The sequence below is a fragment of the Dendrobium catenatum genome, unplaced genomic scaffold, assembly GCF_001605985.2.
Source record: "Dendrobium catenatum unplaced genomic scaffold, ASM160598v2 fragScaff_scaffold_716, whole genome shotgun sequence".
Lineage (NCBI taxonomy): Eukaryota > Viridiplantae > Streptophyta > Magnoliopsida > Asparagales > Orchidaceae > Dendrobium > Dendrobium catenatum.
The window spans coordinates 9,199,598-9,220,535 of NW_021319178.1; the positions used below are offsets into that span (position 1 = coordinate 9,199,598).

General features: G+C 35.0%; 1 protein-coding gene across 1 annotated transcript; it reads right to left on the reverse strand.

The window, feature by feature from the left end:
- Positions 1-1,466: 1,466 nt before the first annotated feature.
- On the reverse strand, positions 1,467-18,976 carry LOC110105273 (probable histidine kinase 5). The gene is made up of 14 exons (XM_020834704.2): positions 18,710-18,976; positions 18,010-18,389; positions 10,569-11,018; positions 9,153-9,431; positions 8,900-9,069; positions 8,493-8,708; positions 8,221-8,407; positions 7,531-7,582; positions 7,216-7,445; positions 7,012-7,110; positions 5,372-6,030; positions 4,538-5,041; positions 3,209-3,622; positions 1,467-1,940 (listed from the first exon to the last, which is right to left on the reverse strand). The coding sequence occupies exons 2-13, from the start codon at positions 18,382-18,384 to the stop codon at positions 3,355-3,357; spliced, it is 3,489 nt and encodes a 1,162-aa protein (XP_020690363.1). The 5' UTR covers positions 18,385-18,389; positions 18,710-18,976; the 3' UTR covers positions 1,467-1,940; positions 3,209-3,354.
- Positions 18,977-20,938: the final 1,962 nt, after the last annotated feature.

Below are 20,938 nucleotides of genomic sequence, written 5' to 3' on the forward strand. Positions count from 1 at the left end.
GGGATCATATATATTTGCATTTTTTTAAAAAGTTTTGGGCAATAGTTAGGGGTATAAAAACGGGTCAACAAGTTGAATTTGGGTCCAACTCCAAACAGACCCGAACCCGACCCTTATCCGATCAATCCGAAGTCCGAACACGGCTCATTTACTAAAAGAGTCAAATATCAGAACTCAGACTCGACCCACTAGCAACTGGAACCCATATAAAAATTACACTCTTAACAATAAATCGTCCTCCCGCGTAAACTCTTAAACCTCCATTCTCTCTTGTAATACTTTATGTAATACAATTTCCTCTAAGACTCCATGTTTTATTAGTATAACTTGGTGTAGGAGTTTTTCTAATTCAATAAATTTGATTAGAATTATGAAATTTTATTTTAAACTTATAAAAAATCATTTTTAAAATTTGGTTATTTAATAATATTCATTTTCTATTTTTTTATTTCTTAGAATTAGAAATTTTGTATTATTATTTTATTTCTATAATCATGTACATATTATATTTATCATATGATTTTTTTATCACATACAGGTGTTGGAAAAGTAAAGTGATCCTAACTTTTCATTATATGCTTTCAAATTGTTAATTAAGTGTTAAGTATTAATTATACAATTATATCATATTAAGAAATTTGGAAAGCATGTGCCATAAGCTAATGATGATGATTATCCACTAAGTATAATTATGCAAGTCAAAGACGAAAGCCAACTTCACCTACTGAGCTGACGACTTTTTTTTTTAGAGCATGGCCTATTTCATTAACTAGATGAAATATTTACATCAAGGCAATGTCAGTTTTTAGTGGAGTAAGATTGTGTTAATCAATTGGGTGTATTATTGAAAAAATTATTCTATGCATATGTCGAACTCCATTCGGAGACCAACCAAAATGAGTCACGTAGGTACCGTGGCTCGGTACCCCGCTCGGTATTGCTGCTCGGTACCGCACTTGGTATTGCTGACATGGCCCATTATGATTGTTCTCTGGATATAGAACTGCGTTCAGCATCCGCACATAATAATTTATCGTACTATTGACTAGACTTTAATTTTGTTGTTCGACATTGATGTGGAGCTCACCAGGGAGTCATGAGAGGTAACGCGCTCCTACTCGAGGGTTTGGGGGCGAGGACATAAGAAAAAAATCTTATACATATAGAGAGCACAATGTCACAGCATTGTAGTTCAACGCCACGACGCTGCCAAACAAAAAAGCTGGCACCACAAGACTAAGATGTCGGTGCTTGAGGTGTTGTGCGTATAACACCGCAACGCTGCAAATAAATTAAAGTATTTAAACCAATTCACAGTGGATAAAATATTTAATGTCAAAAAAATAAATACTATCATATTTATTTTGCTACAAAATAATAGATAAATCAAATCAGATATAAAATATTTGATGTAATGACACAGTTACAAAGAAACTTGCATAAGCACTACATCCTTTGCATAAGACTGCTAAGAAATAATTGATGTACATTCCTTGAAAAAAAAAAACAAAATATTCTACTTTATGCCCACAATGACAACAAAATAAATAATATTTATTACATACATAAAAGAAGAAGAAGAGAAATACAACCTAGTAGAGAAGAGCAGCCATGGTCAAGGGCTCTCATGCCTCCCTATTACATGGAAAGAAAACCAATTGCAAACCCTCTATTCCTAAGGTTAGTTATAACAAATTCATATATACTCTATCTACATCTCTCTCTCTCTCTCTCTCATAATCTCAACAAATAAAACTTCTGTATAGGAAAAATTTGAAGCTGTATCGACTTCGAGCAAATGATCAAACTTCAATCACTTTGGTATTCTACAAGAATATTGCCACAGAGGGCTGAAAAAGCTGCAACTTCTTAGGAGCAGTGCTATAAGAATATTAGTAGTAGAGTCAGTATGGAATCTGCCGCAAATGTCCAGATTACTCCTGAAAATAAAATTGTAGTCAGGAATTATTGATAGCACCACAAGGAATTTCTGCATGTCAAGCAATTTTGATGTGAAGATAAGCCATAAGAAAGGAAGAGCCACAAATAGTTGGGTTTGGAAATGTTGTAGCTTTGTTTTTCAATTCATTCTATGGTTTGCATGATCCAATGATGCAATAAGAGAAGCAAATCATATATAATTAAAGTTGGGCCTGACATACCGATGATCAAATCATTTTTCAACACCAAGTTTAAGGTTTTGTTTGAGACGATTTTTTTATTGTTTTCTTAAAACGGTTTTCTAGTTTAAAAATTAAAATTTTATACTAAAAAGCTGCTTTAAGAAGCAGTAAGAAAACCGTCTCAAATAAAGCTTAAATCTTTAGGTGAGGATCACCGCAAATATTTTTATAATGAAATGTTTCATCTATTTGATGTGGGATTATTTTGTACTCTCACTTTCATCTTAACAATCTCTCCCTCACATGAGCATCCACATTAGTCACTATTTTTCCTCAAATGGAAGCTTTTCAATGCAATTAAAACTAATGCACCAATAGCTAGCTCAATTACATTAGGCTTGTGTGAGAATTACTTAGGCTTTTAAAGCTCGGTTGATAATGATGGAAGCAACGGGTTGCAAAGTGCATGATACAATTTGATATCGACCAAAATAATTGCTCTAAAACCACTTTCTAGACTGTTGGCTAAGGATGAACTAGTAGTTCAACTTAGGCTTCGTTTGGAATGGCCTTTTTATTGCTTCTTAAACTAGCTTTCTAGTAAAAAATTAAAAGTCTTGTACTGAAAAGCTGCTTCTTAAAGCAGCAAGAAAGCCATCCCAAACAAAGCCTTTGTTTCATCTCAGAAATTTGGGCTTCATTTGGGACGACTTTCTTACTGCTTTTTAAAGTAGCTTTTAAGTACATATTTTTTTATTTTTTACTAGAAAGCTGTTTTAAGAAGCAGGAAGAAAGCCATCACAAACGAAGCTTTAAGCATATATTTGAAAGCATAACTCAATCTATACTAACACATTTTCCCACAATTTGATGCTAACTATGTTGTGGTTATTGTTGATAGAAGTCAACTTCTAAGTAGTTTAAGAGGAGATAATCTCTTTACCTATAAAAAATTGCTAAAGTTATCCTTAATTGATACCAATGAACTAAGAGTTGGGGCACTAATATTCTATCTTTACCTTCAAAAACTTAAAACACAAGTAAAATTCTTGTTTGATGAAAGTATATTTGGAAAAGGAAATTACCAGACAGCATCTGAGAAGAACTTAGAAGGTTCAAAGACTGCGGCATCGAATCCGATCTTAGCTTTCAGCTACTTTGAACATCTGCATCAGTTAATTATTCACACTTACAGCAAAATCCCTTCTCAGGAACCATGAAATGCCTGATCTCATGAAACTACAACTGCTGCATCAGACTCAAAGAACTGAGCTACAGCAGAATAAAGCTGTTCTACTTCAAATGGCTTCGACACATAACCATCCATGCCATACCTCACACACTCATCATAATTTGCCTGGAAAACGTCAGCTGTCATTGCCAGTATGGGTATATGCCAATGTGCAACATTACCATACATTTCCACCGATGCTTCTCTTGACTTGATGAGCTTATTGACCTTTTGCTCCATGTCTCGGATTCGCCGGGTGGCTTCAAATCTGAAAAATCAGTGTTTAAACAGTTAAAATCTATCAAAAAAACCAAAATGAATTAAATGGTTAGAAAAGCAACACATAAATCCCTTCTGACTAACATTATAGTTTCTATGATAGGATCAGAACATCTTACTCCATTGACACATGCAACATAGATGGGAGGTGTTTGTAGAGCTGTTGCTTTCAATTTTACAATTGTAAAGCTGAAAAGAAGCTGAACAAATGGCAATTTTTAATAATAAAAAATTTTAAATCATGATTATTCAATAAATTTTATGATGTCTAACACATGTTACAACAAATACAACAACAACAACAATAATATCAAGCCTTTGTCCCACTACGTGGGGTCGACTACATGAATCCTTTTCGCCATTATTTCATGTTAAAAGTCAAATTCTCATTTAAATCTAATAAAGAAAATTCATTTTTAAAATTTTCTAACCAAGTCTTTTTAGGTCTAACTCTATCTTTCTTAACATAAGTTAAATATAATACCTCAACTTTCCTAACCGAGTCATCGGAAGGCCTCCTTTTGATGTGACCAAACCATCTAAGGGGATTCTCTCTAATCTTATCTTCCACTAGAGCTACTCCAAATATAAATAAAAATTTTTTGTTGTCAAGGGGGATGATGATGATGAAGAACATCATCATCATCATCACCATCACCATCACCATCACCATCACCATTCTCTCTAATCTCATCTAAAGCAAGCGCAGTCCAAGTAGTTGTAATGCAGTGTAGTATGAAGCTTATATAACACTTCAGTACATGTATCCCAAGAGTAAGAATTATATATCATAGTTCATCATATATATAGAAATATAAATAAGGGTGAAACAAGGAGAAACATGTAACTACTAACACACAAAATTTATTGTTATCATAAATAAAGAGATTAAACATGAAATTACCCATCCATTTCAGGCATCTGAACATCCATAAAGCAAGCATCAAAATTGTGAGGAGGCTGAAGGAACTCAATGGCAGCCTTGCCGCTGTCTGCACATTTAACTACAGCTCCATATTTCTTTAAAGCGCCAGCGGCGACCTTGAGATTAACTAAATTGTCGTCGACAACCAAGATTTGCTTCCCGCTCAGTAAGCTTTTTAGCGTCGGCGGTTGCCCTGCTTCTTGATGCCTCCTATCCCCTACTCCCATGGCTCTCTGAAGGCAAGCAGTCATCATGCTTACGCGAAGAGGCTTTATAATGCAATCAACATATCCCGCCGATTTTATAATATCCACCTCAGAAGGGCTTAGGGAGGTAGACAACAGAAGCATCTTTGGGATATTTTCCTGAGGACCCAGTCTACCATTTTGCTTGAGCTCAATAATTGGACGAGTGAATGCCAGACCAGATCCCTCACCCCAAGCATCCTTGTCAACAAGTACAATGTCAACATGTCCAGTCCCACTGGATTTGGCATAAAGGGTAAGGGAAAATAATTAGTGATTCATCAATAATGTAATTTTAACAAGTCATTTAATATACCATAGGAAAAATTCATATTAACTGAAAATCTTGCAAATCAGCTTCTAAAATGTCCATGATATCGATAAAAGGAAAAGAAAATGATGTCATAACAAACTAAACTAAACGGCGGCACGCACTTAAGGATGCAAACAAGTTGAACTTGACCGAGCGACGAGCTCAAATGTTTTAATGAGATGAAATTTTGGTTTATTTATTCACAAACATATAGTTTTTTAACACCCCTATGCACAATGACCAAAGAAATCTCACCTTGGGCTGCAAGCATCCAGTATCTTGGAGAGTGCAGATTCTGGATTTGTGGCAATTTCCACTTCTATTCCCAATCTCTGCAAGTGATACTTTGTAACATCGGCACGGATGCTCCTTCCATCAACAACCAATCCTGTCATTCCTCGGAAATCCGACACGGTTATTTCTGATTGCTGCCTTTTCATATCAACTGAATTCTTCCACCCTTCCCTGAACACAGCAGTGAATGAAAATGAACTTCCAACACCTGGTTCACTTACAAATCCTATTTCCCCACCCATTAGATCCACCAAGCATTTACTTATGCTCAATCCAATGCCCGTCCCACCGTACATCCGGGACGTAGAACTATCGGCTTGCATGAAAGGCATAAAAATATGATTCTGAGCATCTAGAGGAATTCCAACCCCCGTGTCCTCAACTGTAATCAGTATGTTAATTACATCAGTAGTTTCAGTATTGGTTTCAAACATTCTGAAATTCTCCCAACTTTTGCACCTGTCTACCACACGAAAACCGCTTAATGTATTCTGCAAAAGATCCATGCCATTCTCAACTAGATCATGCCCTTTCCTACACACATGGTTGTCAACATCACAAATCCTCCTCATTTCCTCAATTAGATGAACCGAAACAAAGATGTGCCCTTCTTCTGTAAACTGCAAATTTAAACAAACGAAGTTTCAGTGACGAAATTGTAAAAACTCGTGTAAGAGTTAGAAATGAGGTGTTTAGAACATTTTGGAGAGCATGAAATCCTCATGTAGAAATTTTGTGCCCGATGAAGTGCACAACTAGGTTCAGAAGTTCAACATAAATTGCATAACAATCATGTAGGAAATAGGACGATATCGTTCAAGTGGCTAAACAACACAAATTGGGTTATACTATATTTTGAACTAGAACCTTCCTTTTCAAAGAAAAATGTAAGGACTAGCCAATTCCAAGGAGAGGGCAAAGGCTTCCATGTCCCTTCAAGAAAAACTTTGGATAAAAGAACGAATGGTTGGATTGACATTTATTGAAAGTAATCGACAATAGACTAGGTTGATTTGAACATATACAATTAAGAGCAAAAAATATGCCCAGTAGACAAATATGGGACAAACCGAAAAATATATGAATAGAAGTTGTACAAAATAATTTGCGAAGTATAAGTTTAACTCCACTGACAACACTTAGTAGGAACGAATAAAAAAAAAAGGAGGACACATACCCACATATTGGGATAAGGCTAATGATGATTATTACATCTTGATTGTTTGGTGTAGATGTCATAAGAAATTCAATTTACCAAGAAAATTATAAAATGATCATTTCAATCTCCATCCAAATAAGTGGATGAGAACTAATTTCTATTCTATTCTATCATTTTAATCTCCATTCCCTTTGCATTTCCTCTCTTTCAATTCCTTCAAACCAAAAGGAGACAAGTTTGAATCCCATGCCATAATGAAATATTGTACAGTACATGCAAAGATACAAGGAACTTTGGTGAAATTCATGCATAAGCTCAATACTTAAACATTATAAAAACAAAATATCATTATAAATTTCATAATAAATAAGGTAATACCATAATGTTATAGCAAAAGGACAAACTAACAAATAACATGAAGCAAGAAAAACAAATAGCAAACCTTCACAGAATTCCCAACAAGATTTGTAATAACTTGTCTGAAACGCCAAGGGTCTCCTATAAGAACTTCTGGCACCTGATTGGAAATGTAAACCGCCAGCTACACACAAAAATAAAAGAGAGAAACAAAACCTTATGTTAAATATCATCAAAATGGGATGGAAATAGCAATCAGAAAATTCAAAACCGAGCACATCAGGTTTACCTCGATGCCTTTGGCTTGCGATTTGTCAGAAAATAGAGACAAAACATTATCCAAAACAGCGCGAAGATCAAAAGGTACAGCCTCTAGCTCAAGCCTACCAGATTCTATCTTAGCCTGATCAAGAACCTCATTTATTAAGGAAATTAAGGCCTTCCCACTCGCCTGAGCAGTCATTGCAAAATCCTGCTGTGTTGAATCAAGATCTGTGTCCAGAAGCATCTGCAACATACCTGAAATTGAACCAAAACTTTATCATCCTTAACATAAATTTTAAGTAATACAAACAAAGCAAAACATCAAAATGAAGCAACAGACCTAAGACACCATTCATTGGAGTTCTAATTTCGTGTGAAACAGTCGCCAAAAACTACAAGAAATAAATAAAAAATATTAGTACTTGGACATGAATTATGACAGTAATCACACCAGTTAAAAGTGAAATGACATATAAAAAGTAGGGGGTGTCAATATTTGACACGCCCCGAACCCGACTTGAACCCGACCCAAAAATTTCGGGTTAGGGTCAACCCGAAACAGGTTGGGTTCGGGTTCAACATTTTGACCCATTTCAAAAATTGAGTCGGTTTCGGGTTGACCCTTTGACCCGAAACTGACCCGTTTAGACCCGAAAACCCAATTTTGACCCGGCAATCCGAGATTGACCGGTTTTCGACTAGTTCTTTTACCCGAAAAGCGGAGATTGACCCGTTTTTTGACCCGAAAACTAGCAATTTTTTGTTGGAAACGGTCGTGTCGGGTTGACCTGGACCCGAAGCGGGTCGGGTTCAGGTCCGGAAAACCGACCCATTTTAAAAAACGGGATGAGTTCGGGTTGACCCGAATAGTGCCGGGTCAGTTTCGGGTTCGAGGTGAACCCGACCCGTGACCCGAAATTGACAACCATACTAAAAAGCAAGATCCCTTGAAATATTGTAGGAGAAAATATGTTGTTTTGTAAACTCATTTTCCCTTTGCGATATTTTCATTGCAAGAACAAAATATCACCTGTGATTTTGCCACATCGGCAGCTTCAGCCCGAACTTTCAGCTCTTTCATTTCGCGATAATCATCTTCAACCTTTTCAATCCGATTAATGGCAGCATTAAATATGTGCCCAACGAGCAAAACAATCACAGCAACACCTAATGATGTTGTTATAGCTGACCATGGAGGTGGAGGTTCATGCTTGAATCTGAACAGATTACAAAGGTTCCAAATAAGGAAATTTCAACTTCCATGCTTTTCAACATAGCGGCAACATGATAAATAATGCCTACCTGCAATGCATTGCATGTCTTCTTGTCGGATCGCCAAAATCAACATAACTAATATGCACATCATCTCTATCAGAAACATCATCTGGACCATACATCTTTATACAAGCGGATGAGTTAGTTGTGTCATACACATTAACGATGATAGTTTGCTTGCTTGCAAGCTGCTGAAGAAGTCTCTCTACCAAAGAAGCAATATCAAATGAAGCACCAAGATACCTGACAAATTCAATACAAGAAATATTAGAATTACTGAAACTAAGGTTTTGTTTGGGACGATTTTCTTCTTGCTTATTAAAGCAGCTTTTTAATACAAAAATTAAAATTTTTGTACTAAAGCAGTAAAAAAGCCGTCCCAAACAAAGCCTAAATATATGAACTAATTAAGAAAAGGTACAACAACAACTAACCCGACGGTAGCATCAATACGCTCTTGAGCCGTAGAAGCGGGGGGAAGGTCAATTTTATATACAGCAAATGTGAGAACCACCCCAAGTTTATTTGATTTAAGAAGCTTAAATGGAGATGTTAGAACGCCCTTCCCCGATGCCCTGGCTCTTAATATATTGTCATGATCTTCCTGGCGAAAGGGGAAATAAAATAAGATTTAGAATTCTATTTTGGTAACATATTGAAAAAAGCTTTATATAAGCCTATGCTTACCTTCCCAGACATCATATCAACTGATACAATGTGTGATACCGTTTCTTGAGTGAAGATAACTGGTGCATATTCCTCTTGAGCAGGTGAAGGGTCAAGTTTCTCAGGAGCGTAATCATCTTTAACAGGAGACTGATCCTCAGTTTCCATTTTCTTTATACTCCATCCATGTTCCTTTTCAAATTGTTCTCTCTCAGAATGTAAAACTTTTAAAGCATAAGCTACACCGCTGGTCAATGGGCGTTCAAATGCAGTTCTTGCTGTATACTCTGCAAAGGTTTTCTGCAAGAAAGATGAAGAGAAGGTCAATCTATTTTTCTACAATTTAGATGATAAAAAATGTCACCAAAATAAGGATATTAATGCGGAACATTCCAACAAAGAGTAGTGCTGTCCAGCCCGCCGGAAAGAGGCCGGTTGCTGCCCAAAGGCAGTAGGAAGTTCGGGTTGCTGTCCACTCCTCAAACAACCCAATGACTACACCGGAGCTTCGCATCTTCTTCCCTCCCGTTCTACATCAGTTTTGGTATTAACCAATCATTATGATGATGAGTGGGGAAGCGGTAGCAAAGATTTTGGTGAGCTTTTGATATTTTGATTATTGAGTACAGCAGAATCGGGCGGAGATTGAAAAGCAGGGAGTTAAAAAGAAGAATAGATGAATTAATGTCCCAAAAGGGAGGGAAAGCATAGAGAGAAAGAGGAAGAGTAGCCTAACGGCTAGAAACAAGGGAGGAAACGTTCTCCTAGAGGGTATGCCAGAAGAAATTGTTTCCATTGTTCCATCATAAACTATCTGAATTCCATGATCATTGATACTTTTTTATAATAATAAGCCACATTTAAAATGATAAAGCTACTCTTGAAATAAATTTTAAAAAAATTAAGCTAATCCTAAATGATAAATGATACTTCAACCACTAATAATTAACATGATATAATACAAAAAAATACAATCACTAATGACCAAATACTATAGTATATGCCTCCCATTGCACCACATTCATTAATTGATTATTCAAGCACATTAAGGTTTCGTTTGGGACGGCTTTCTTACTGCTTATTGAAGCAGTTTTCTAGCAAAAAAAATAATTTTTTACACTAAAAAGCTGCTTTGCAAAGCAGTAAGAAAGTCGTCCCAAACGAAGTCTAAATTTACAAATTAGAGATCTCCACATTATGAGTTAGCTATCTAAACTTCTACCAAACACTTCCAATTCTAGCTACAATCCACACACCAGCAAATAGGTATGATACCAAATGCAGTCCTAGAGAAAAATAAACTAACCAAATTAGTAAAAAATAATTACCAAATACTATAGAAAAGGAATAAAAAATCGTAAAATCACTATTTTGAATTCATTAACCAAAACACTGAAAAAAATATATATATATCAGAAGTTTAATAAGCAGAGAAACCTGATCAATGGCAGAAGGGTTCTTTCCATGGTGAAAAGTTGATATCAGAATAGCTAATGCATTGACATGGTTCAAGCTCACATTGAACTGATCTTGTAACATTCTAGCTCTCTCATCACACATATTTGTAAGAGTCTCCTTTCTTCTTGCAACAATGGTTGCATTCATGCTGAAATAAATCCACACAGAGACTGACATTCCAAGAAAGATTCCCATAAATAGAATTCTCTTACGCCATCTACCTCCTGCCTTCAGGTTATGCGGCTCATATTGCTGCTGGTGCAACAGCTTATTCGAAAGATTGAACAAATTTCTATAAATAGGCACTACTATGGAACTAAGTACCATGCCCATTATAACAAAACAAATTATCAAAAGCTTAGGGAGGTTTTGATTCTGTTCTCGGTTGCAGTTTGCCGTTACTCTCGAGTTTAAAATGCTTTCACAGTCCTGCAAAAGAAATTTAATTATTGACAAATTTGTCAAATTATACCATCAGTCAAATGATAGGAAATACTTGAGTTCGCAAGTAACCCTAAGGGGTATACTTGAGTTTGCAAGCAATCCTATCACTAATTGGTGAAAACAGCGAGAATAATGCAAAATCTGGGTGAAATCAGCCCCAAAATGTTGTATTGCAACAAGGGAATCAAACCCAAACAAACACGAAAACAATTAAAAAAAATAAATAAATAAAAACACGAAAACAATATACAAGTGATCCTCAATTCGAAAGGAGGATCGTTCTCTCCCAATCTCTAGATAAAGAATCTAGAGCCAAGACGCCAGGAACTCCAAAAGAAACACCAATCAAAGCATGCATAACTCTAACCCTAAACAAGCCATACTATTAATACATTAATTCCCTAATTCAAACATCCATAATTCAAATTTTCTTATCACCCTAGCCGCCCAACCCTCTCTCATCAATTTACTCCTAGTGGGGCCCACTAGTGTTGGCGGCAAGAGGGAAAGGAGGCGGCACTTGTCCGCCTCCTATAAACCTAAGCTGGCCTTTGGGCCAGCTAGGCCAGTTCAAGTTGAACATGCCTAACAACAAACTTCTTTATGGCTTAACATATACAATGTGGGGCCCTTAGCATACACAATACAAAATAAATTAGAATGGCACACAACAACAACATCAAACCTTTATCACACTAAGTAGACAAGAAAATGTAATATTATACTTTATATTATGAAAAAATAGGCAAAAGATAGCATAAAAAAGAATTACTGGCAAAAGCTTGATGATGAGACAATGACTAGGAACTGAAACTGGAGATATCTCAAGGACCTTTGATGCTTGACAGCATTGTCTACAAAAGTCATGGTTTTTTATGAGGATACTTCAGTTTTGTTAGTAAGTGGTGATTATTTGAACTAATCTGAACTATACGCTGCTGGAATTAAGCAATGCTCAAAGGATGTTTATTATGATAGAAAAAAGTATGCAGTGAATGAAGCTCTGAACTGCTACAAAATTAGTCATTCAGTACATATTTTAATGCGGTAACGCATGAAACCTTACCCATGCATTGAAGAAAAATTATTTAGAAAATTCAAACCCATGATCTTGCTTAAATGAGATAACTTGACCAATGCTCCTGAGTCATTTAAAATTGTATCATCAAAATTTCTTAAGTTTTAAATGAATGAATATAAATCTCATAGCTATCAAATGCAATGTCATCGTTGGTGGCACCTTGATCTTGTGCTAACAGCCCATTGTGCCCATATATCATTATTAGAGACTCATTGGTGCATAAATCTTATCAAGGTAGCAGATCATGCAAATATCTCATCATCATCCTCAGCATTAGAGGCCCTTGGTTTATAAATCTCATCATGATGGACGAGCATGTCAAGATCCATTCATTGGCCTTCATACAAAATTCTCATCATCAATTTGGGTTCATGCCTGGTAGATCTACTATGAAAGTAATACATTTATTGAGAGACTTGATGGAGAAGTATAGAGGAGATAAGAAGGATCTACAAATGATATTTATTGATTTAGAGAAAACTTATGATAAAGTTTCAAGAAAAGTACTATGGAAAGTTTTAGAAAACAAAAGGATTAATAATGCTTATACTCGGGTCATTAAGGATAAAATAGTTGATGGTGGAATTAAATGTGTAAGAAAAGATAAAAAATAATAAACTTTGTTAAAAAAATTGGTTTAGATGTAAAAAATTGACAAAGATATAAAGATGCATGTAAGGAGTCTAAGAAAGTAATATGCGAAGCAAATATTTAGCTTTTAATGATCAATATAATAGATTAAAGATTAAGGAGGACAATATATATATATAACAAAGAGAAAGGAGAATTAAGGGTTTAGTTCAAGTAAAGTACATTAAAGATGAAGATCAAAAAGTATTTTTATTAGAAGAGGATATTCAACAAAAGTTGATGAGATATTTTGTTAAGCTTTTCAATGAAGATTGAAAGAATACAATTGACTTCAATGACCTTAGCACCTTAAATAGAAATAAATATTTTTATTTTAATTGGAGTAAAACTAAAGTTAGAGAGGCTTTAAAGAAAATGAAGTATAGAAAAGCTGTTAGATATGATGATATTTCAATAGAGATGTGGAAATGCTTAGGAGATGAAAGAACTTAACATACGAAACTATTCAGTATTATTTTGAATACTAAAAAGATGTCAAATGAGTTGAGGAGTGTGTTGATTCCTATTTTTAAAAATAAATATGATGCACAAGAGTGTGCGAATTATAAATAAGTTAATGTGTCATGCTTTAAAACTATGGGATAGAGTTATTAAGAATAGATTACGATGTGATACTAATGTTTTTCAAAATCAATTTGGATTCATGGGGTAGGTCTACTATTGAAGCTATACATTTATTGAGAAGTTTGATGAAGAAGTATAGGGAGAATAAGGAGGATCTACATATGATATTTATAGATTTAGAGAAAGCTTACGATAAAATTCTAAGAGAAGTTTTATGAGAGTTTTAGAAAAGAAAGGGTTTAATAATGCTTATACTCAAGTCATTATGGATATTTATGCAAGAGTTGTTACTTGTGTTCAAATACGATGTGGTTTGACCAAGTATTTGTTGGGGATGAAGAGGAGTAAACACCATAATGACGAAATAAGCAAGAAAGTAAAAGCAGCGGAAAAATAAAGGGCACCAGGATTTAACATAGAAAAATCCAAAATAGGAGGAAAAAATCGACGAAGCCACGCCACACCAATGATGCAACCTAAGAACAAACTTTGCTCTAGGAATGCAAATAAAAACACACTTCATTTTTCATTCACATAAACCTTAAATGATGCAAACAAATACAACAATAAAGTAGTACTAACACCACTTACTACTTATAATAGAACAAGATACGACACAACTTAAAACTTACAATAGTTTTAGAGAAGAAAGATATAGGTGGAATAAGAACCGTGGAGAGAAGAATAGATAGGAGTTCGAGACGAAATATAAGAAGAAAGGTAGAAGAGGATAGCTCGCAAGCTATGGTAAACCCGAAGGTTTCACATTCCAAATATTTATCACATCTCTCTCTCAAAGAAAATCATCTCTAATTTATAGAAGAAATAAGTGGAAATATAATTTAATAGACCACATAAATGTGCCCCCCAAAATAGCTACTAGAATCCACCAAATAACCCATATTTAAAGCCTCATGCATATGAATCAGCAAAGAGGAAATCGAGCAGCAATAGTAGGAAAAATGAGCAGCCAACAGCACGAAAACAGCAGGGCAACAACATGGGGAAAAACAATCAGCATAGGGAAAGCTAGCAACACTTAGGAAAGACCAAACAGCACTTACAACAGTTAGGGAAGACCAAACAGCAGCAAGTATACGAGAAGACAACAGAGAAAAAGAGTGGACAGCAGGAAAACTGAGAAATAGTTGAAAAACCGAGGGGCTACTAGGGAAAACAAAGGGTCAACATAAAACACTGAACAGACACTGGAGAAAGAAAACTAGAAACACAAGTAGAAAATAAAGAGAACATAAAATGACAACTCTTGACTGTATCAACCAAGAAATCCAATGTGAAAATTGAAAGAAATAAGTACATATCTCTCTTATCTCTCACTCTCTCCTTATTTCTCTTCTCACATGTACAATTCTAAATGTCTAACATAACATAAAATACAAGTGAAAGCAATTATAACCACCAAGGGACGCAACCCTTGAGAAAAACAAGAAAGAAAACTGTCTAGTCAGTCAAGTGTCTGATGATGTTGTGGTGCTCAAACTCGCAGCGCTAGAGCGCCGAATCCAGAACGCTATAGCGCTCTGCTATCTATCAATAGCGTTGGGACGTTTGGGAACAAAGCATCGGGGCGTTGTACAAAAGAAGAAAAAAAATTCGAGTCTTTGCACCCGAACCCAAGCAAGGGGTAAACCCCCCCGCACCCTCTAGCGAGCATGAGAAACTTGAGGTCCGAGGTAACATAATAACCTGATTAATCAACACAATCAGATTTCACACATAATAGTATTTTCCTATTTCAGTTGGATAACATCAAGTATGAGCTTTAAGCTCATTTCTTTTTTCTTTAGTCATGAATATTCTTACTATACATTTGCGGGGAGATGTACCTTGGTGTATGCTTTTTGTTGATGATATTCTTCTTGTTGATAAGACTAGAGACATAGAGTTGAATGTAAACTTGAATTTTGAAGGTCAACCTTAGAGTCTAAAGGTTTTCGTTTAGTAATAGATCTAATGGGGAATTGTGGCTTTGGGTAATCAAGTCATTAATAAGAGTATATATTTTAGATACCTCGAGTCTATTGTCCAAATTGATGGTGAAATAGATGGGGATATTATGAGTAGAATTCAAGTTGGATGGTTGAAGTGGATGAATGCATTGGGCTTGTTCTATGATAGAAAAGTAACCCTCAAACTTAAGGGTAAATTCTATAAGATGGTGGTGAGAACTGCAATGCTTTATGGCGCAGAATGTTGGTCATTAAAAAAGATGCGTACAATTAAGTTAAGGGTTGCAGAGATGAGGATTGAGGATGCTTAGGTGGATGAGTGGCTTTATTCATAGAGATAGAATGTGAAATGAGCATATACGTGAAAAAGTTGGAGTAACTCCAGTGGCATATAAGATTAGAGAGAGTCTCCTTAGATGGTTTGGTCATACAAAACGTCAGCCTTCTGATGATCCGGTTAGGAGAGTAAATGTATTATATTTGGCCTATAATATAGAGGTAGAGGTAGACCTAAAAAGGCTTTGTCAGAAAATATTAGAAATGACCTTTTTTATTAGATTTAAATGAAAATGTGACTCTTAACAGGACACAATGGAGAAAAAGGATTCATGTATATGACCCCACGTAGAGATAAATGATTGATGTTGTTGTTACTGTTCATGTTAATGAACATGTTATAGTGATAGGAATAATTAATAGAGAGGCAACATTGAGTTTTAAGGAATTATAGGATTAAGTTTGCTAAGGTGGCCGACTATGGAAGATGTTTTAACAACAGAGCGAGTATAAAACTTAAAAAATGTATACTTATAAATCCATTCACAGGTGCTTCACTTAATTTGAATTTTCTACTTTTATAGAGTTAGTTTTAAAAATATAAGGTTATTCCTAAATAATTAGTAGGATGAGATTAGGTCAATTTTAAATTAATTATTATTCATATTTTGCAAATAAATAGATTGTTTCCTACAACATAAATAAATTCTTAGTCTCACAAAGGATTTTCTATCTCTTCCTCTCTACTCCGGTACTACAAAAACAACACACACTCTAACAACCACAGGCACTCTAGCAAAGTATCAACTAGTGGCAATCATGAACATTTTAGCAATCACAGGTATGATGACAAACTGTGGTTATTGTAGCAAACAGGTAGAAGGCAAAATATAGATAAGAGTCTCCTTATCTCCTACATTAAGAAAACTCAATCAATCATCTTATTGGCATAAACATATTAAAAGGATGGAGTTATATCACTTTTGTCATAAAAAAACTCTAATTTATTCCGAAGTCTTTCATCCATCCAATTTAGAATCGCTTTAAGCCGGCTTCACAGGGGCTAGTCCAAAGTTTTGTTAAATTTTTGCAAATCCAAAACAAAGACGAAGGTCGACCCGCACCACAAGTGCCTCATGGAAGAACCGTCGAAAATGATCACTTCATCAGCAAAGAGTTCAATAAAATACTGAATTAAAACATGATTCAACCTAAAATATTAAACTTACTAACTTGGACTTGTACAAACAACACCTTGCCCTTGCTAAAGAACGAAGAAGGCTCAGTTTAAGTAATGTACAAGTATAAGCAACCCCCTAACTCATCCCAATCTTAAAAATTATGAAAAAACACAAAGGTTTTGGCGTTTTGCTTGAAAATGATAAAGACAAGCAGAAAACTTCTTGTGTGTACAGAGAATAATGAACTAACATGCCTTCACAAGCAGGATTTCTTTCTGATCTCCTTACTTGTTTAGTCTCCATAGAAACATTTCAAACATGCACCAAGCCTCACATTGCAACATGGCAACAATCCATTTGTGTTAACGGGTTCTGATATCATTCTGATTCTTCCATTAAGGCTTCGTTTGGGACGGCTTTCTTCCTGCTTCTTAAAGCAGCTTTCAAGTACAAAAATTAAAACTTTTTATACTAAAAAGTTGCTTTAAGAAACAATAAGAAAGCCGTCCCAAACGAAACTTAAGCTTCATTGATGACCAGTGTTCATTCCATTTGGGGTTTGTGCAAGTCACATAAGACCCGCTTATACATTAGGCAAAAGGCAACACACAATACTTCAACATTTGAGCTGGAAACGACGAGAAGGAAGACAAAACAAGAATAGACACTCATCAACCCACAACCAAGAAAGTCCGAATAGACCCAATTGTGTGTCCCAGTTTTCCACAGCATCTACAGGGAACCGATTAGCAAAAGGACATATAACTTAAAATCATAGACACGTGCTTGTTCTAATAAGTTACTGTTGAATGGAAGAAACCAAACAAACTACATGGTCCCCACGAGCTTCCCCTTCATTAAGCAGGCCTTATGCTCATAACACAAAAATGCAAAGCAGCTTGTGTAAATCTTTGTCGTTGTGGGACTAAAAATATATGATTCATACAAACATAGAAGACTTCTACCATTAATTTAGACCAAAAACAGACAATGAAAGAAAGGGAGAACAAGCCTTTGCGGTCAAATCGCAATAAACAAAAGGAGGAAGGAAGAATCCAAGATAAAAAAAACAATGATGGATAGGTACCAAGTACCAACTCCCATATCTACTTCAAACTAATAGCGTTTAATAACAAGCTAAGGAAAAAGAGCATCATCTCAAGGAAACCGAAATAAATCGACCGAATCAATAATAAGAAAACTGTTTTTCAGTTTCAAATAAGTTGAAATCGCTTAAAACTCGGAACCAATACCTGATCTGCTGAGGAGAACAACATGGCCATAGACTGAAGCTTGCTCTTGCTGAGATTGAACTGCTCCCGAAAAAGTTGAATCTTTTCTTCGCACAAAACCCTAATAACCTTCTCCTCCCATCTCAAAATACCGTCTTTTTGAACTTCGAAGAAAACCCATAAGGATCCAACAATACAACCAAAAACCAATAGAGGCAGCAACCTCACCCTCCACCTTCCAAGCCCACCACATGCCTTTGATCTTCCAACTCCATTAGAACACAAACTCTTACTCCGCACCATGCTAAGCACAAATATCTGAGAAATATAGAAGAAAAAGCCGGCAAACCCCGAAGAACTCATCAAAGAGAAACTTGCTGAAGAAACCCACTTCATAAAACCTGCAAGAAAGACTTTTTTGGTTTATCATAAGAAGGGGGAAGAAGAACACTGTAGCGGTGAAAGCTTCCCTGAGCTAATCCTTCCAACTATTCCCTACTCTCCATGTTTCTTTTATGCCTTCAGCCAAATAAATCATCAAGACCACACCTTTTAGAGAACCCACTCCACAGTGGCAACAGAAGCCACAGGAATTCCCTCAGAGGGGGGCAGAAAAGGATGGCACTGCCTTTCTTTGGATTTTTGAATAACTCTTCACCCTCTTGCTCTCCCTCTCCCCTCGTTCTCTCTGTTCAGCCCCTACAACTCATCAAAATTATACCTTTTTTGGACTTTCCAAAGAATAGTAGAGAAGCCAATAATAAGCTAAATAGCAGAGAAGCCGAGTTAGTTTTTTTCCTCAATCTGGGGCAGAAACATTGATCACGGAAGGTAAAAGAGAAAAGCTAAACTACAGATATACGAAGCGGAGGAAAGAGGAAAACTCCCTTTCTCTCTCTCCCGCACTCCACCTCTCTCTCCTTTTATTTTCGTTCTCTCTCTCTCTCTCTCTTGCTTTCTATAATGTGACTCCCTCCCTCTATGCGCTGTAGGTTGGTATGGAGCATTTGTTATTGGCTGTTGGCTGCATCATTATCTCATCATCTTTTATGATCGACAAACACCAAAAGGTCAATAATACAAATATATATGACAAATTAGTTTTTTAACTTTCACAGATTTTTTATCATTCACTGATATTTATATTTTAAATGTATAAATCCTTTTTTTTTATTTTGTATCATTTTTTTAGTTTGATCAAATTCTTAACAATTAATAACCCACGCATAATTTTTTTTAAATATAATTAATTTTATAAATATGAATAATTTGAATTAAAAAATCATGACTATATAAAAAAATATTTATATTTATGTATACATCATCTTAGTTTTAAATCTTTGCATCATTTATTATTATATTAATTCATATTATGTACCTTGCTAATTAATTGATTATACCATAAAAGGAATATCTCATAAACTAAAAAAACTTCATTCTTATATTTAAAAATAACTATTCTATGTTATAAGCATGTGCATTAAAATAATAAATACTTATAGTGTCATGTAAAGTTTATGATAGCTTATATTAATTTTTTGGATGGGAGACTAATAAGCATGGCATCATGTTGAATTTGAATGAGTCAAGTTTAACAAGAATTTAAATTTTTTTAGCTAAATTTAATTGAATTCAAATTTTAAAGTAATTGGTTCTTTCGAAAATGAAAATTAGTCCAAGTAAATGACGAAATTGGTCTTTGAAGTAATAGGGGGAGATTTGATTTATTGCAAATTTAGGAAGGCGAAATTTTCATAATATTGAACTTAATTGTCACGCTTTAGTATTATGAACTATTATATAAGAGGATTCTCCTCAAATCTAAGATGTGAGGATCACATATAGATCCTAGGGTCAACCACTCATTCGAATTGACTCAAATTATTTATGCATAATTTACGTGATTTTTTTGTTGTTGAAATTTAGTTCTAATTCAAGTCAAAATGATTGAAATCGATGTGCCTGCGCACGCGCACACACACGTAATGATTGAAATTCCAATATTCTTATATATATATATATATATACAAGAATATTGGCATTTATCCTCTCACATCATTCACCATCTTTCACATAATTTAAATCATAAATTTTATGAGTAGTTAAATTATTACGTTTAATTTTTCTAAATGTTAGCAATGAAATATTATCATGGATGGTGAAAAATATATTAGGATAAATGTGAAATCTATAGGTTAAGCATTTAGTTCCACTAGTTCTGATCCAATTTGAAAAATGTAAGGTTTTGAACTTTTGAGTTTTTCAACTATTTGCATATCTTTGTGAATGTTTTAATGCATGAAATTGATTGAGCGTGCTCTATAATATGTCCCAAGTGTTGCATGTGAATTTCTATAAAATCTAAGAATGCCACTTTTATAGCCTAGTAGTGTTGCACTCAGACAAAGCATTAGAAAAGTAACGTTACGGCGCCAGCTCTCAGGTTGTTGCAGATTTTTGTGCGTCATAGCATTCTGATTTGAGCGTCACAGTGCTAAGCCATTATGAACTTATTAAATATTAAAATTTTCTGTTTAATCAAATCATTTGCATTCAAGTTGCCTGCGTGTATGAGAGAGAAAGAGAGAGGCTGGAGAGAGAAAATTCATGTTTTGAGCCGCTTCAGACTAGTTTCAGCTGTTGGCTTTGCTGGAAAAATTGTATTGATCGAGATAAGTCACTTTATGTTTATTCATTTTTTAAATATATGAAAATTTTCTGAATTTTTTATTAAAATTATGTTTCCGTTAGCAAAAAATGTGTAGAACTTTGCACCATAAAACTTTCATGTGCTTTATTTTAAATATTATAATTTAGTGTTATCCTCTACTAATTCATGTGATTCACTGATTGGGAGTTCTAAAGAGTTATTATTATGCTGATAGGCAAAGAGTGATGATTCTATTTACTAAATCAACGATTATTGACTTACTAACTACGGAAAAAAATA

Coding starts and splice junctions, on each gene's coding strand:
- LOC110105273 (XM_020834704.2), bottom strand. CDS start 18,384: ATGAAGTGGGTTTCTTCAGCAAGTTTCTCTTTGATGAGTTCTTCGGGG. Junction 9,070..9,152: donor TTGATATGATGTCTGGGAAG/GTAAGCATAGGC, acceptor CCCTTTCGCCAG/GAAGATCATGACAATATATT. Junction 7,446..7,530: donor TCCAATGAATGGTGTCTTAG/GTCTGTTGCTTC, acceptor GTTCAATTTCAG/GTATGTTGCAGATGCTTCTG.